The sequence below is a fragment of the Gouania willdenowi genome, chromosome 8 (assembly GCF_900634775.1).
Source record: "Gouania willdenowi chromosome 8, fGouWil2.1, whole genome shotgun sequence".
Taxonomy (NCBI): domain Eukaryota; kingdom Metazoa; phylum Chordata; class Actinopteri; order Blenniiformes; family Gobiesocidae; genus Gouania; species Gouania willdenowi.
In genome coordinates, this window is record NC_041051.1 from 28,603,347 (window position 1) to 28,622,492 (window position 19,146).

At 39.2% G+C, this 19,146-nt stretch overlaps 1 protein-coding gene across 3 annotated transcripts in view; it reads right to left on the reverse strand.

The window, feature by feature from the left end:
- The window catches only part of LOC114468023 (trinucleotide repeat-containing gene 6B protein-like), a 30,286-nt gene extending 13,382 nt beyond the window's left edge, over positions 1–16,904 (reverse strand). For all 3 annotated transcript variants that reach the window (XM_028454645.1, XM_028454644.1, XM_028454643.1), the window contains exons 1-8: positions 16,588–16,904; positions 11,131–11,212; positions 8,548–8,569; positions 5,678–6,133; positions 2,568–5,258; positions 2,336–2,488; positions 977–1,164; positions 814–876 (exon numbers count right to left, since the gene is read on the reverse strand). In XM_028454645.1, the coding sequence (XP_028310446.1) occupies positions 814–876; positions 977–1,164; positions 2,336–2,488; positions 2,568–5,258; positions 5,678–6,133; positions 8,548–8,569; positions 11,131–11,181 (3,624 nt within the window). In that variant the 5' untranslated portion in view covers positions 11,182–11,212; positions 16,588–16,904. The remainder of the gene's footprint in view (positions 1–813; positions 877–976; positions 1,165–2,335; positions 2,489–2,567; positions 5,259–5,677; positions 6,134–8,547; positions 8,570–11,130; positions 11,213–16,587) is intronic.
- Between the last annotated feature and the right edge of the window lie 2,242 nt (positions 16,905–19,146).

Genomic DNA, 19,146 nt, shown 5'->3' on the forward strand with positions numbered 1-19,146 from the left:
CACTTTTGTTTTCAGATGAAGGCCAAACACGCTCCTTCATACAAAAAAAGTTTCATTACTCTCTCATTTAAACTCAAATCTCATGTTTAAAAAAGCATAAAATAACTAAAGTTGTTACTTTCTAAAGAATAAAAAGATTTAGGTTTTTATGAATTTTACTGTGATAGAAAATGCTGTAATAAAATTTTAACGCATCAATATAAAACTTGATTCATAAAATAATACAAAATATGTTACCATCATATATTATGCAACACATCATTACTCAAATAGGTATGCATTTATTAGTCATATTATTTATTAAGAAACTTTAATGCCTATTACTAATTCTAATACAATTGAGCATTTATGTTTGTCGCTATTGATTTAGTTTGAGTTGTAATTATTGAAATGTCTGTTCTGTTGCTGTAAAGTGATGTAATATTTTCATTGTAATGTCTGTGTAATTTTTGGAGACCAGGAAGAATAGCTGATAGCTCATGCTTAAGTTAAAGGTAATCCTAATAAAGAAACAAACGTATTAACATTAAGCTTGATAAATGAAAATTGGGTCCATGAAATACCTTAAAAACCTAATTACTGAATTACAATTTATAACAAACTGACCGAAAATAAATAATCAATAAATGAATAAATATGTTTAATAAAACTACAATAATTGTAAACTGTGATGAGTATATGACAGTAAAAAGTACATGGATGTTATAAAAATCATCAACAAAAGAGTTTAATTAAAAGAAGAAAAAAAAAAAAAAGCATCTAAAGGATTATTTTTATACTTTCAAATTGGAATTTAGTGATCAAATATCTTACCAGAAGGCCCATGTTTGAGAACTGGCGGGACACCGGGTTCATCCAACTATCTCCACCACCGCTCTTAATGTAAGAAAAGAAAAGAAATGGGTTTGAACATGTGTAGGAGAAACCTTTAGTGAGAATGAAACATGAGCAGGAGGGCAGAGCGTTTTCCTCTCACCTTCATTCCTCTCTTTCCTCCGTGACTCTGACTCCAGCCGCTGGAGTTAAAGGAGGAGCTGCTGCCCTGTGAGCTGGCGTTGTTCCAAACGCCACCGCTACCACCACCATCATCTTCCTCATCCCAGCTGGAATGGCGAGAGGCGGAGATGGAGTCTCCTTTTCCACCCCAGCTGTCCATGGACTTCACTGCAGTAGCAGAGACAGACGTCAAACCTTTACAAAGCCTTTTATGCAGACAGGTGTGATGCTGCTGGATTTGAGAGACTGGAGTCAATGTTGAACACAGTAGAAATTTAACTTAATTTTCCAAAAAAATAAACAAAACAAAAAAAAAACTGAAGAACAGCAGAAATGGTAAGAGAATGGAAAAACTACTACAATTAATTCAAATTCCTCCAAAAAATCTTTGACTATTCCTAAGCACTTGAGAAATTATGATTGCTCTTGTTCAGATAGCTGAGTTATTTTTTTTTTTTTAAATCTATTTATGCTTCGTGATTTATGTCTTAAAGCAATATCAAACCATCCCATGAAAGCACTTTAGATGAGCCGCAAACAAACTAACATCCTTTTAAATGTGGGCGTCGCCTTTTTGGAGATTTTAGCCAATCAGCTTTCACATATGCTGTCATCATGTCAGGTTAACTTAATATTTCTTATGAGTTAGTTTCTTATGAGCTTAGTTACATTATCCAGTTCCTTGGCCATATCAGGTTATTCCTAAGAAGACCAGGAACATTACATTACAAGAACTTTGTCCAAAGAAGGTAGCTTAAAATGGCAAAGACTACCATCGGACACCTTTAACCTCATAAACCAGTTAGAATTATGGAAAAGGACTTCCTTGAGTTATCAAATATCAGTTTGTCAAACATGTCGACCTCTATAAGCATGAGTTTAAAGTGTTTCGTATTTGCATGTTCATTGTGCAGCTTCTACAGGTTACATAGAACAGTCTTTCAGCTGATGGAGTCACAGGCATTCAAGCTCCCCATTTCTTCTTAATTTGATCGTTTTTAGTTATGTATATATACATATCATGTGCAGTTTTTTCAATGCTCCAAGTTTTTATTAGTATCATTGTTATCGTTGCTCGAAGAGCAAGGAGCCAAAGGCCAAGAATATTACTCTTGTGTACATTGAGATGTAACAATAAAGGAATCTTGTATCTCTTGAATCTTGATTTGGTTGGCAGCTTGTCAGATTCTATAGGTTAGAGCAGCTGAGAACCATTGCTTAAGTGTATAATATTTGTATATTATGAACGTAAACACTTCAATAACGGTTCCACTGGTGCAGAGTTAAGATTCAAACAAATCCTCTTTGAATACATTATTTCAGTTTTTCCATCACTCACCAGGTTTTCCAGGATTGGGTGAACGAGTCGACCACCCCGATGCTTTTCCTGGTTCATCCGGCTCGCCCCAACCAGACGCTGAGTCAGGCGCCTGACTCCAGGAAGATGACCCGTTATCCGCTGCTTGTCCGCTTCCTCCCCACAAGCCCTGACCTGCATGACAACAGAGTATACTGAAGTGTGTACCCAGGTGACAATAGGTCTGCTCTGGTTCTGATTGGCTTCCTCGTACCTACTGCACCGCTGCCAGAGTTGGTGTTGGCACCGTGCTGTCGTCGTGGCGGCTGCTGCTGCGGCTGCACGGAGGTGGATGGGGGTGCTGGTGGGACCCCTTGACCGTGGCTTTGCCCTAAAGCAGCGCTGTTCTTGTCCCACATGTTCACATTCTTGCTGTTGCAGCGGGAGGGGTCACCCCAGGCTGACGTGCCGTCATCGATTTCCATTTTGCGGCTGATGGACTGAGGGGAGGGCTCGTCCCACCCACTGGGCTCCAGGGAGTCGCCTCCACCAGAGGAGATTTGAGGAATGGGGCCGGAGGTCCAGCCCGAGCTTTGGTTGGGATTTTTGGCAGGTGGAGCTCCACCTCCTGTGTTAGGTGGGTTGTTGCTCCACCCACCCTGCGTGGGACCAGCTGGCGGCTGCTGGCCCTGTGATTGGTGTTGCTGTTGATTTGGGGATTTCATGAGTGTCACTTGGCTGTTTGGTATCTGTGCTGCTGCAGCGTGGGGTTTCACACCCCCCCACTCCTGGTGGGATTTGCCTCCTCCCACTTCTCCCCCTCCCCAGCCTCCTCGCTGGGGTCCCGCATCCTCTGGACTCCCCCAAGAGGGTCCCTCATCAGAGTTTCTCCCTCCTCTGCTCCGCCCATCCCCCCACCCACTCCCAGGCGCAGAATCTCTTTTGCCCCAGTCTCCTCCCCAACTGCCCGCCTCACCTCTCCCAGTCCCTTTCCACCCTCCAGTTCCCTTATCCTCTGGACCTTCAGTCCAACCAGTACCCTGTTCTCCATAGTCTCTCCAATTTCCCCCACCTCTGTGCTCCCCCCACCCTTTAGCCTGGTTCTCAGGTGGACCATCGTCCCACCCTCCAGCTGCCTTTCCCTGGACACCCTCTACACTTTCTACTGGCGATTCTGCGTTCTTAATGGTGCCACTGGGACCACAGGGGGGCCGACTAGCAGCACCATCCCAGCTGTCCCTCACTGTCGACGGGCCGAGGCTCGGAGTGCCAGCAGGAGAATCTTTAATGACTGAACCAGTACTGGACTGGAAACCAGGGCTGGTGTTCATGGGTGTGGATGGAAAGACAACGGAGGAAGAGGAAGAGTTTCTGTCCCCACCTCCTTTCTTGGTGTCCAGGTTCCAGGACACATTCTGTCTAATCTGGGTTTTGCCCCAGCCCGTGTTGGACAGCACCCGAGGGTCCAGGTCAGATCGGTTCAGCATGCTCATTAAGGCCACTTCAGCGTTGGAAGTCTGTTGGGAATGTGGGCTGGCAGACGAGGACTGGTCCTGGGGTCTGCTGCCACTCCCTCCGCCGCCGCCGCTCCCGGTTGATGAAGACGATCCTCTGCCTTCAGTGCCTCCACCCTGGCTACGGCCTCCGCCCCACTCTCCAAAGGCCCCATCCTTACCCTCGCTCCCTTTCTGATTGTCCCAAGCCTTTGACATAGTTGCAAACTTTGGCGAAGCAGAGTCCTCCATGTTACTGCTGCCACCCCTACCCCCACCGTCCACTCCTCCTCCTCCACTTCCTATAGTTGAATTTCTCAAAACAGCCCCTCCTGCACCACCGCTCCACCCCGACTCCGAGCCACCTTCTTCCCATGCTCCCTGAGTTACCGTCGCTGAATCACCACAGTTGCCCCTACCCCAGCCCGATTTGTCCCCCTGTCCCCCAAAGCCCCAAACACTCCCCACCGGCCCCTGGGCTCCAGTCACGCCGGCTTGTCTCTTCCCGTCTGCGTTGGGCTCAGAGGACTCTCTCCAAGAAGAGGAGGACGACGAGGACCCGGACAAGGTGGGGCTCCTCTCTCTTTCACCGGGAGCCACAAAGTCGACTTCGCTCTTGACATCTTGATTTGGTCCTGCGTCCGAACCCGGCTCTTCACTTCTGCCTGTGTCGGCTGGCTCGCTGTGCTGCTGCTGATGATCTCCGGCTTGGTGCACGGAGGAAACACTGTGGGTGGTGGTGGTGGCAGGGAACAAGGAAGCGGAAGTGATGGACAGGTGGGGTGGAAGGCCTTCACCCGTGGACTCCCCGCTCTGCACCAGGGCGGGCCAAGCAGACGGGTTCACATTGGGGTTGAAGTCGGCACCGGTGACGCTGCCACCTGTGGTGCTCTCCTGAGGCCCGGGAAGGAGATGGGAGACTTTGGAATTGTAAAACGCTGCTGAGCCCGACCTTGGATCTGCCCGAGACGAGGCGGATGATGCCCACGCGCTGCTGCTGCTGCTTGACTGAACACATTCACTAAGTGAGGAAGAGGAGGACGGAGAGGAAGAACGAGGCTGGGAAGGATTGTTCATGTTCCCTTCTCCTCCTCCTGCTGCTGTTCCTCCCTTCTGCTGGATGTTTCTCTCGCTCCATGAGGCACTACTGTTGCCGTCGTTTTTCGGCACTCCTTCTCCTCCTCCTCCTCCTCCTCCTCCATCAGCCCCGTCTGGACTCAGTTTGGCCACGCCCCCGATGCTAGGCCAATCCTCCAGGTCAGTCCCGTCCAGCGTCACCTTTCCGCAGCCCTGAGAAGAGGCCTGGCTGCCAGAGCCGGCCCCCCATGTGGAATTTGCATAAGTTGAAGTAGTAATAGTAGTAGAAGTAGTAGAAGACGACAAAGCAGCAACACATGATGATGACAATGATGATGATGATGAGGAGGAGGAGGAGTTGGGGGATGAAGGAGAGGATGATCCCAGGTTGGAATCTGTCATGAAAAAAAACACACACACACAACCAATCTATGTTAAAAGCAGTTTAACCATTTCAACACAAAACATAACAGTTAAAGAAAAAGGACAACACAAAACTAAAGAAGGAGCAGTTGAGGAGGAGTTTCTAATTCAGATAAAACAGGACAGTGACTGTGGTGGATCTACTGTACATGTGGGTGGGTCTAAATCAATTTAATGTCACTATCTAATGTAAATGCACTACATACTAATTTTGACGTCAAACATAGTATGAGTAGTACGTTAGTATGTGATTTGGAACACAAAGTGTCATTAAACTTCAATACGACTTATTAAGCATTTAGAACTGATATTAGACGCTCAATGATACAAGTCACATGTTTACAGATTTATCTACTATCTCACGCTCATTAACTCATCATGGTTGGCCCACCTGTGCCTCCTGCTGAGTTTGCGTTGGGGTTCTCCCCCCCTGCCCAGCCACTGCCTCCATCCCCTTCCCCACTTCCACCTCCTCCACCCAGCAGCATGGAGGACAGCGGAGGCTGGCCCCTCTTCAGTAGCACTTTGTGGTCCTGCTGGCAGCGAAACCTCGGAGGAACCTCTCTGGACATGTATCTCTGCTGCTGGGGGGTCTGACTTCCAGAGGAGGAGGACGAGGAAGAGGCGGAGGAGGGCTGTCCGTTGGCCACAGCAGTCCGCTGCTTTGCATTGTTCCCGCCACCAGGTGGGACTTGGGTCGATACCCCGGCTGCAGTGGGACTGGGGGACAAGGGGACGACGGGGCCAGGGCAGGGGGACACCGAGCCTGGGGAGGCGAGTGGCTGGGAGGAGGAGGAGGAGGAGGAGGAGGAGGAGGAGGAAGAGGAGGGTTTGGTTGATTCTGGCACTGAGAAGACACACAAAGACAAAAGAGAAAATTTCAATCACATCGAAAAACAAAACAAAATGGTTCAAGTTAAACGTGAACCCACATCATAGCCCTGCAGATAAGTAGCAGTATTAGGCTAAGAAGTTTACTTTTTGAGTAACTGGCAAACCAATGGTTTCCACTCAAAATCAAGGAATCCAAGATGGCCACCATCCATATTTCGAATCTCAATCTTAAAATAACTTTGGTTCTGTTAAGACATAGAAAAATGATCTTTGTGGAAAAATCTAGGTTTTTCGGGTACAAGGATTGTCATGAAAAAGCTTAAAATAGTGTAAATTGCATCAAGAGCTAAATATAAGATGGCCACCATAACGCTTTACACATGAAAAAGGTGAAATTGCAATTTATTTGCAAGCACAACAGTGTATGACAAAAATACCAGTTAAAGGGTGAAAAACTTGATTTAAATACCCATCAAAACATGAATTAATTTATGTATTTTCATTTACTTTTAAGGAAGATTATACCCATTGTGTGATCGTGGTGCATGCATGCATAAGCATTAATCTGATGATGTGTTTATTTTGCTGCACTTGCCAACATGTACAATGATTAAACACAAACTTTTGATGTAAATATCTGATTAATACATAAATGAACGAAACAAATGTTTAAATTTTTTGGCTATCTTGGGTTTCTTGATTTTGAGTGAGAACTGTTGGTTTGCCAGCGTGGATCTTATTAAAAATGAATTGAGCATACTCAAAAATCCCGATGTACAAATTTTTATGTTTTCTTCCAGAAGTGAACATCTTTTTGACATGCATCAGATTTTGAATAACATGGATGTTACACATTTGTGATGATTAAGAAAGAGACTTCAAAGCATGCTTTAATAATGATTACATGATGTGACTGGAAAAGCACATGTGGATGTGTGAGTAAAAGCATAAAAAAAAAATCCTCCGTGTCTGATACTAAACACTTTTATATGTCAGCTTATAAACACTTTATAAGACTAAAAGTGACTTTATAAGTATTCATATTCATTTTAGAGGAAGTAACAGCTATGAGTGAAGTTGAATCTATTTGAGAGTAAAGGTGATTCATCAGCCCAATTTTGTGATTCAATTTTGATTAATGACGTTGGTTACAAATAGGGATGTAACGATTAATCGTAAGGCAGTTAAAAATTGATTCATAGGTGTCACGGTTCGTATCGATTTTCTGAAAATTTAATCGCAGTACTTTTTTTAATATTTATATGTTTATCCTTCTCTTGTCCAAATGCTGAGGCGGCGGACGGAATCTGCTACTACTTTTTTTCTGGCCGCCTTCTACTCTTAAACATGTTCATAAATGATTCATTACCCATTTAGCACTGAAAGAATATCTGTAATATTACATGAATATCTGTAAAAGTCACGTTTTTCTGTTAGCTCTGTCTGCTAGCATAGCATCTCTTCTTCATTGCACAGAATAGCTGCATCCTAACTGACCACTGGGTTATCAGCGCCCTCTGCTGGTCCAAACAAATATCTGAAGTCCAATTGTTAAGGCACAAAATACATTTTCAATTGCACTTTTAAAAAGAACTATTATGCAGTTTTGCATTGTTTACCATAGAACCAGAATTTAAATTAATGGGCTTCTTCTTCATTTGTATTATTCTTTTATTTAGTTCATTCAAGATTTATTTTTAGTTAAATTGCATTGTTTTGAATAGTTTATCAAGGGATTCATTTTTGACAATGAAAAATAAAAAGAAAATGGTACAGTATTTTCTATTTCCCCCCCCCCAAAAAAAATAAAGAAATATTTTTCAATTTAAAATAAATCGTGAGAAAATCGTATTGTGAATCGAATCGCATCGGGAGTTGAGTGAAACGTTACATCCCTAGTTACACATTTCTATAACAATATTATTATTATTGATCTTACATTCATTAGTCAGCTGCTGAATTATTTGACATCTCTTTTTAGTAATACTTCAGAGCACTTTATTATTGTATAATGAAATTGGAAAAATCCAATTTAGACAACTCGCTTGGTTTATGTTGCAATTTGGAAAATGTAAATCGATTGTAAATTGAAGAGGGGATTCATAATCGGCAATGATAAAATCCAGATTAATCGACTATTGATTTTTTTTTTTTTTTTTTCAACTTCACAACTATAAGGTGATGGGTAAAACAAAGTGGTGCTCAAAGTCTGGTCCTGGAAAGCTCCTGTTCTGCATGTTTCAGCTGTATCCCTGAATCTAATGATGATGGCATGCATCTCTACAGGAAGCTTTATAATGAGCTTCCATTGACAGCAGCTGCGTCGGGGCAGGGTAGGATCAAATACATGCAGGACAGAGACTCTCCAGCACTGAACTTGCCATGCATGAAGAAACAAGACAGAAGAGATAAATCACACAATCATACCTTTGATTTTCTGTTCTGGCACCTAAAGGAAATGAATGAGAAACAGAGAAAGCAGAGATAACACTAAGCCACAGTTTAAGGCATTATTCAGCTCTGCACATCATCACAATGAGTTAAAAAAAGAAATCAGTCAAGCTGAACACTTTTACATCAACTCAAAGAGATTCAAATCTAGGCTTATACACGTTGCTGTATTTAACAAAGAACCAAAACCAAATAGGCAAACTAGGATAATCTTGATCAGGGTTGGAGATCAATCACATTTTTCAGTTAAACTTACATTTTCAATTACCCCTCAATTATGATTACAGTGACCACAATTTTTCCAATTACAATTAAATTACAATTTTTTTTTTATCCTCGGAAAGTCAATTATAATTATGTTCTAAATTACTAAAGTTCAATTACAATTAATCACAATTACTGAGCCTGAAATAAATAATCAAATAAAAGTTAATCCTCCTCTGGTTTTGGCATCTCATGATAACTGTAAAATACACTAAAAACAAATATCTATCGTCTAATTTCTTTAATATCTATTCGTTACCTTGTTAGGCTTCCTATTTCTTAATCAATGAAAATGTAGGTTTTAATATTTTTAATGTGGGCATCTGAGCCTTTTTTGTGCTAAAATGTGCAAAAGCTTGATATGAAAATATTAATAATTGTTAACTATACCTGTATGTGTAGAACTGTAACATGATTCCCCAGTTTTGTGTTAAATTATAAATGACAATTTCAATAGAATTTTCATGGAAATTACAATTACAAAGTTAATTACCTGAACTCAATTACAATTTAATTATGATTGCACCAGCAACAGATTTTGAAAAATCCAATTACGCTATAATTGTAATTAACTCACTCACTGCCATTGACGTAAATATATGTCATTTCAATTCCAAACGCTCGCTGCCATTGATGTAAAGATACGTCAATTGTGTTTTTCAACGGGGGTTGCTAGGAGACAGTGTGACTGAGTTCTAATGAATATCAGGCTTGTACTATGATGTAGTGACCAACTGGTGCCATGTAGGTGGCAGCAGCGCACCTTTGGATGAGAGATTAGCCATGATGGGCAGAGGTTAGGGGGGAAGCAAAGAAGTTTACAAGATAGAAAATAGTGCTACAAGAGTTGATGGTAAAGCTCCCAGCAGCTCACACTCGACCAGAGCATGTGTGGAACTAGGTGGACTAATTAGAGTGTCGCGATCGTGAGAGGAAACGATCAACAAACCAGGGCAAGCGGTGACACTCAGCATGTCCGGGAGGAAGTTGCGTGTGGGGGGAATGACGGGGGAAGAGACTTGGAGAAACGCCAAAATACAGTAAGAAAACCAGTCAACTCTGACTCAGATAGCAAAATACTAATAATGTTGCCATCAAAAGCACAATCTCAGTGTTGTTTTTGTAGTATTATAGAAGGAAACCAATGTTGAGGTGTCACTAAAGCAAAAAAAATAGCTTTAAAATCACTGATTTGTGCAAAACTTGCCTCTATTCAACTGCTGATTACGGAAGATCAAAACAAGCTAGAAACAAAAAAAAATGTTCTAGTGAAAGTAAGTTTTAGATTGTCATAGTACAAAATATTCTGTGGGTCTTTAAAAATCAGTAAAAATGCTCTAAAATGGCTGGCAGTGAGGGGGGTAGCCATTCTGAAAATGGCTGGCAGTGAACGAGTTAATGATCAATTACGCGATTACAGTTATAATTGACCCCAACCCTGATTAAAACAGTCACTTTTAATGTTTCAATGTGAACCCTTTGACATTCTGAGGTCTCAGTGTCATCACCAGGTGACAAGAGACGGTTCACCTCACATCAACAGCAGCAGTCTTTGGATTCTGCTTCTTTTATGAAGTAATCATGTCTTTAAAAACACTTCAGAAATTTGTCGACAAATGCCAAGCATGGATTTTAAACTACATTTTTAGTTTTGACATACAGTACATGTTTAATTATGGTTTTCATTTTTTGTATTTATTTTTTCCTCACAGGACTTAAAAACTAATATTTTCTGAAAAAAATTATTAATATTTTTTTTAAAAAACGGAATAAAAAAAATTGTATTCGAAAACATGGAATTTGGAAAAAAATAAAACGGCATTTGGAAAAAAATGGAATTTATTTTATAGGGCCCTATAATACATTTTCATATGACATATTATAAATAACTAAAAAGGAGTAGTCAGAATAATCCATGTCAGTACAACTTATATCTACCTTTTTATTGTAGCTTACACTTGTTTTAAATTACATTTCTATCTAATCATGTTTTTTTTTTTTTTTAATTATTATTTATTTTTTTTGTCACACGAGTTAAAAACATATATTTTCTGAAAAAAATTTGGGCCCTAAATATCTTATAATACATGGACAAGAGACGCTGAACTACGTCAAAATGCATCCCTTATAAAGGATACAGCGCCACCCTATGGAGGCGGAGTTTCGCTTTCTCTTCTTCATGTAAACAAAACAAGAGCTTCTAAATCCACTGGAGTGTCCAAATATCAACAGACCTGACTGATGTGATCAAACCATAAGGATCCGGGCCTGCTTGGTGACTGTGAGCAGACTCACCTTCTGAGAGGATTTCTTTTTATCTTCCTTCTTCTTTTTCTTGTCTTCCATGAACTACTGCTCCCCTTCCTGATTCTCCTGTCTGCGAAGAGAAAAACACAACCTGAATCATTCATGACACCGATCAGCGCTCACGAAAAAACACACACACACACGATCAATGCTTTGCACGCTTTTAAAATCTTTGTTGTCACGACTGTAACGTTAACCAGACAGCTCTAGCTTCTTGCTGCATAATTCATCAACGATCACACACACACACGCACACACCAACTGCACAGCCAGACATATGACATTGAACTACATTTCTGTGCACAGGTGAAGTCTGATCCAGAAAGCATGCAAGCGAACATGATGAGTGAGCGACTTGTTACGAAGGTCATGATCTTTTTCAACCTCACACCGGTCAACAGAAAACATGTTGTTAAATGAGGATAAGCAAAGGGGTACTGAACTGTGTGTATATATATATATATATATATATATATATATATATATATATATATATATATGATAGCTAATAGCAATTTTTTGAATGACTACTCGTCCTTTAGTTCTCGTTAGATCGGAATGCAGTTTGATATGAATACTCTATGAATAAAGGAGCCCACCACGCATTTCCAGTAATTCCCAAATTTTTGGGAACATAGTCGTGTGATATATCGTTTCAAAGGCAATTTCCATTAAAGTTGTTTTCTCATTTATTTGTGAGTCAAATACTGCGACAGTTGGTGGTACCGAATCATTGACACATACCAATATATGAATGGGGCCCATTACACCGTACATGCCACAGGGGGCCACATTTTCAAATGACTACTCCTCTGTTAATACTCACTGAATTGGGCTGTAATTTGACATGGATATTCTATGAGCGGATTCTAGGAGCCTCTCACAGACCTTTTTTTAACACTCTGGAACCGAGTCATTTGACTGAATTCTCGGGAACGTGATACATGTTATTCGGCGCGGAGACGTTCCGCGGGCCTGGCCGTAGTTCATCGGAACTTGTTATTCATAGTAATTTTTTACTGTTACCGTGATAAATACCAGAAATTATCGGGATGAATTTTTTAGTCACTATCACCCATCGCTATTCTGGGAGCATTTCACCCTTGACATAATAAAAAAGCTTCCCTGATTCAAGCCAAATTTAAAAGACTGTAGAATCACAGAGCAAATAATTGTACGATTTATCATCCAATTAGTCGCTTGAGCTTTTCAATAATCTTTGACTAGTCAACTACTTTTAAATGGCAACTAGTAGCTGTAACCTTGTGTAGAATGATCCCAGTAGCGTATTTTCCACAGTTCACTGGACTCACTGGTAAAGCAAGCCGACAGATTTCAGATTAGCAGCTGTATGTGTTTAAAAAAAAAAGTAAATACATTGACTAAGTTAGGTCCATAAATAATTGGACAGAGATATTTTCTCAAATTTTGGTTCTGTACAGTACTAAAATGAATTTTAAACTAAACAATTCAGATGCAGTTGAAGTGCAGACTTACAGCTTTAATTCAGAGTTTTGAACAAAAAAAATTGCATACAAATCTGAGGAACTAAAGCCTTTTTTAAACAAACCCTTTTTTTCAAAGACTCAAAAGTGATTGGACAAACTAAATAACTGAAAATAAAATCTTCTTTTCCAATACATTGTTGAAAACCCTTTCAAAAATATTCTCACCGGTAAGAATATGTCATCCCACGATATAAACGACAAATTCTCATGTTGGAAATTAGCGAGGGCCACCGGCCATTTGTCCCTCAATCTAGCCAAGAATACCCACAAAATCCTTGTTCCACAGGCCAAAACTGCTCCTATATGTTGTCAACTAATTATTCTCTGGAGCGGAATGCAGTTTACGGGACCTCTACAGCGAAGCCTCCGCGGCCGCAGTGTGCACCACGCCTCCAACCCCCAGCTCTCACACAGACAGACTGCGGTGCTCGTCACGGCTACCTGAAGCTGCCGAGCTGCGATACATCATGGACCGCTACTTGGTTAAACCAGACAACCATCCAACAAAGTGAACCAATCCAAGTTCCTCCGTCAGATTCACCCAAAGTTCCACAAACACAAGGACAGTGATGAACCTGTTATGAACTGGAAACTCAACTAAAGCTAACTATGCTAAGTTAACACACAGATACACAGAGCTAACGCTAACCACTCCATGTAAGGAATAGGCCAAATAAAAAGAACATGTCTCACCGTCATAAAGCCACAGAGAGCCATCGATTTGTTTATGGTCAGATTTAACACTTGTATGGAAGAATAAAAGTTAAACATGTCACATGTTGTGTGAAATAAATGTTAGCATAATATTAATGTCACTATGCAGCCATCCAAACTTGTGAAATGCAATATTTTTTTAATTATATTTCACGTTTTCACAGTAGGGACGGGCGATATTGACAAAAAAAAAAATTATCCCGATAATTTCTGCTATTTATCACGATAACGATTAAAAAAATCACGATAAATAAAAACGATTTTAAAAAAAATAAAAAAATGTAATTTAAAAAATCACAACTTAGTGTAAACAGGTTCTTTACAAACACAAATAAATCTGAATACATCAACATTAGACATTTCAAAAGGCTACAATAGCTGCTGACTCAGAGTTCATGAGCTGATATATAATGGAACATCTTAGTGTATGTGGGTCACTATTAGTGTTATTGTATGTAATTTCTTTATTTCCTCATTTGAAATACAATCATTTTCTAAAAAAAAAGCACATGGAAAGCACAAATAACTCCATTAATGTTTTTACTGCTGATTAATCTTGTTTCATTTATCTGAAAGTGAGTTACATAAAGTCATGATTGGTAAACCATGTCGGAAATAAACTGAATAAATAAATAAATAAATAAAATAAATAAATATTTCTCTGATTTCCTATAATTAAACCACATCAAGCTGATTATTTAATCATTCAGTATATTTATGTGTAATAATCTCAATAGTTACATTAGTCTAATGGGACCAGCTTTGTCTGTTAACACGTGAAATATAAATAAAAAATATTGCGTTTCACAAATTGGGACGGATTAATAGTGACATTATTATTTATGCTAACATTTATTTCACACAACGTGTGACATGTTTAGCTTTTATCCTTCCATGCAAGTGTTAAATCTGATCATAAACAAATCGATGGCTCTCTGTAGTTTTATGAGAGTAAGTTGTTCTTTTTACTTGGTCTATTATTCCTTATATGGAGTGGTTAGCATTACCTCTTAGCCCAGTCAGTGTGTCTGTTTGTTAGCTTAGCATAGTTAGCTTTAGTTGAGTTGCCAGTTCATAATCGTTGCTACAGGTTCATCTCTGTCCCCGTGTTTGTGGAACTTTGGGTGGATCTGACGGAGGAACTTGAATTGGTTCCCTTTGTTGGATGGTTGTCTGGTTTTAACCAAATAGTGGTCCATGATGTATCGCAACACGGTAGCTTCAGGTAGCCATGATGAGCCACACACACACAGACGGCGGTGTGTGAAGGGGGCGGTGGCGGTGAACGTCAGAGCTTCCGTAAACAGCGTTCTGCTCCAGAGAATAAAAGTTGACAACAAACGGGCAGTTTTTTTTTTGAGCATTCTTGGCTAGATCGAGGGACAAATGGCCGGTGGCCCTCGGAATTTATCGTTTATATCGTGGAATGACGATATAAACGATATTTTTTTTAGCAAAGTCCAATCGAGTCGTTCTATTCTTGAGGCTTATGAGTGGCTTGAACCCTCTGTATTTACTCTCATGCCATTTTCTCTTGTGTTGTCAAGGGGTTTCTCTTCACCATGGAAATTATTCTGCAATCATTCACCACTGTTTTCTTCCATGGACGTTTCCAAGTTCACTAGTGCTTGTTTTCTATCTTAGGATGTACAAAACTCAAGATTTAGCCACTCCTAATATTGTAGCAATTTCACAGATGGGTTTTTTCTGTTTTCGGAACTTAAGGAGGGCTCGTTTCACCTGCATGGAGAGCTCCTTTGACCGCATGTTGTCTTCAGAGCAAAATCTTCCAAATACAATCACTACAGCTCAAATCAACTCCAGGCCTTTTATATGTTTCATTGATAATGACGTAACGAAGGAATTGCCCACACCTGCCCATGCAATGGCGTTTGAGTCAATTGTCCAATTTCTTTTAGTCCCTATTAAAACAGGGCAGCACATGTTAAGGAGCTGAAACTCCTGAATGTGAATACCCTCATATAAAAGCTAAGAGTCTGTACTTTATGTTCATGTCCATTATATCTATAATTACTGTCCCAATCCGATATCAGCCAGAAAACAAATATTGGATTTTATCGGGCTGCATCTTAAATCTCCGATTTATATTATAATATATTTATTCAATTGTAGAATACTGTAGATATTATGTTGAAGGTTAAAATGTATGTAACCAATTGGTTTATAATAAATGGGTCAGTTTTTCTCATACCTACTGTTGCTGACTATTGTTCTCTGTTTGAGTAACATCACTTTATCAAGCCTTTTCCAACATTGCACACTACAAAATAAGTAACAAGTATGCATGATGTGTGCTGACATCGTATCGATAATCGGCCAATACGCAAGACTGTAATATCGGCATCGTATCGGAAGTGGAAACAGTTGTATCAGGACATCCCTATTGGAATAGTTAAACAAGTAAAAAGAAAAAAAATTGTCAGTGTCCAAATATATATGGACTTAACTGCATATATTTAACAGTGCTAACTTGTAACCCAATGGTTTTATTCTAAATCTCCATAACACCAAATTACAGCTCAAATAACTGCACTGCTTTTAAGCTAGCAGGCTTAAGTCTAACTAAATCCAAGTAATTTGTTCAACACCGCTAACTGGCTTAACTATAATATCCACTGACTTTATACTAATAACCACTAACACTGAACATATATTAATAAACCTGGCTTTAAACAGATAACCAATTGCTGCTTGGATTTACTATTATTTCTTGTTAATATATCATATATACACTGGTTTCACACAGGTTACCAGTAGTTGTCTTTATCTTCCAAATTTCACTAATTTGTTGGACACAACTAACTGGTTTAACTATATATTCACTGGTGTTAAACAGGTAGCTACCAACAGCAATCGTGCTAATTGTTGTGTTTACATCAACCATGTCTGCAAAAGGTCAAACAATGCTAACTAGTGAAGCATCCCCAATGGTTGTCTGCATGTAACTAGTTGCTGTGGTTAGTAACTGATCATTAGGTTATTAGTCCTGATTATTAACCCTCTCAGGTACCGAAACATTGTTGACAGCTGAGTCAAGTCAACTTCTGTGACGTTACCACAGCGTTTTTAGCATGAAGCTGCAACATTTACGCCGAGCTAAATAAAATACACATTGCTGACATTAATACGCAACGCAAGGAAAACACTCGACTCCAAAGCTACCGAAGCAGAAGCTTTAAAAAAAATAAAAAAAAACACTCACCTCGGGAATCACACAGGGCATAAAGTGCTGGTGTGCACAGGAGCTTGCAGACCTACAGCTAGCAAGGCTAGCTAGCCTAGCGAGCTAGTTCGTTCTTCGAGGCAAAACTGAATAAGAGATGACATCACCGGCAGCCCAAAGGTCGTTAGTCATCGAGAAGGAAAAGAAAAGGACGAGGGTCCGCTTGAAGTGCTCTCAAGCTGTAAACAAAGCGTGCGTAACCTCTTGAAGACTGTCAGACGCTGTGTGATCGGTTAGTTTACTATCGGCCATTTTGCCTCAGTGTTGGAGGGTGAGCCAGTTATTATGTCACCTGCTTGTTGATCACTGAGGGGAGGAGGCGCAGGGAGTCACTCTGACCACCAGGGGGCGCTAAAACACACCGGGTTAGAAACGAGACGACGTCATACAGAACGTAAACAAACCTTAAAAATGTTTTACCAACAAGCTCTGCTATCTTAAAAACTATACTATTGTCATAATTTTTCTCCTCATAAAGATATAATTTGGAATATTGGTAGAATTATTGATAAAAACAAAAGTTTATTTAATCAAAAATTGATTAAAAAGGACATCATTTTTCTTATAGATTTGTTTGATGAGACTGTATGGAAGCGTAGAGCTGTCACAGGGGAAAATATATTTTGGGTCACTATATTGTACGAACAATACAATTATATTGTACAAACAATATTGTATGCCTTGTATAGGGCTGCTTGATTATAGAAAACATAATTTACACGATTATTTTAGTCATAATTGAAATCACGATTATTCAAACGATTATTTGTCAACCAAAAAGTTATTTATATTTTGTACAAAAAACATAAAATATATACTTTAAACATAAAAAAAAATCCTTCAAACACTAAAATCAAGTATGTTCACTTTTGCACAAAACAAAACACTTCTTGCACGTGATGTGTCTTTGCTCGAGGTCTTCATCATCAAACCCAGAGCGTTCACATTAGGGATGTCCCGTTACAACTTTTTCACTTCTGATACGATACCGATATTGCAGCCTTGAGTGTTGGCCGATACCGATATCAATCCGATACAACATCAGCACGAATCATACATACTTTTATTACTTATTTTGTAGTGTGGAATGCTAGAAAAGGCTCGATTATTAAAAAAAAAAAGAGATCAATTTCTTATAAACCAATGGATTACATATAATTAACCTTTTAGAATAAGAATATTCTATGACTGAAAAAAATAAATTAAAAAAACAATATATATTATATCGGATATTTTAGATGCAGTCTGATAAAATCCGGTTTTCTGGCTGATATCGGACCGATATCACTATCGAATCGGGACATCCCTGGTTCCGATATAAGTTTACCAAGCGTTTCTCCTGCCATGTTTCAAGACCACTAGCAACAACTTTCCTCGTGTTAGCCTGCAGGCTAGCTTTAGCTTTGAGAGGGGTGGGGGGAGGGTAAAAAACGCCTTTTTTTAAAATTTAAATAATCTTTTTTCTCGATTATGTTATTTTTGTAATCGTTGGGTGTAGAAATCGTCATTGAATTTCGATTAATTGAGCAGCCCTATGGTATATTGTACAAATATAGCCTATATTGTACAAAAAATACATTATATTGTGTGTACTATATAGTTATATTGTACAATATAATATCATGTTCTAGTGCTTTGAGAAGACTATTGTTAATCTATTATTATTGCGCTTTATAAATAAAGTTGAATCAAATTGAATTGAATTAAATTTTGTTTTACCACTGCCCATATACGTTATCATTCTGGAACCAAAAACACCATAGAAATAATAATGGCAAAAGATGTTTTTATCTTTGAAAACAAAAAAAAATCAATACATTTTACCATTAGCCATATTAATGGCAAATCAGAATTCTCAAAATCCCTTCCAAATCTTTATAATTTCTTAATCGAGTTTAAATATTATTATATAAATACTCCAAAGTTTTTGAAAAGCAAAAAAAGTGAAAAAACTGTATGAAGAATTGTTTCCTGTACCTCCATGTGACGCACTGTGCTACCTGTATTTGCTTTATTTTTTTGCTAGTGATGTTTTCCCCAACTTTGTTCTTTGCTCCCCTTATGATGTTTTACTGATTTGTAAACTATTGCTATTTGTCAATAAAACTGAAGTTAAATACATAAATAAATTAAAAATAAAAAAAATAAAATAAAAAACATGTTTGTTTAAAGGATTTATTTGACAGAAATTTGTGTCTTTTAAACTGGAATCTTTCCATTTAGTCTTGTAGAGTGAATACCAAAATAAATGTTTTAATTATCCAAATCTGTTCTTTATGACCACTTCCCAAAGCTAAAACCATCTTTACCACAAAGTTGAGTTCACCGAACTCTAATGACCTCCACACAGTCACATGGCCTACTGTGTGATGACATATCTATATTGAACCAACATCCGTGAGGAAGGTTTCAGCACTATTTTTGAAAAATCACACAAAAACGTGATAAAAACAAAATGTACGAAAAGAATTGGACTACAATTTATGTTGCGTTGTTTTATTTATTTACAGGAAAATATTTCGTTCTACAGCAATAAAA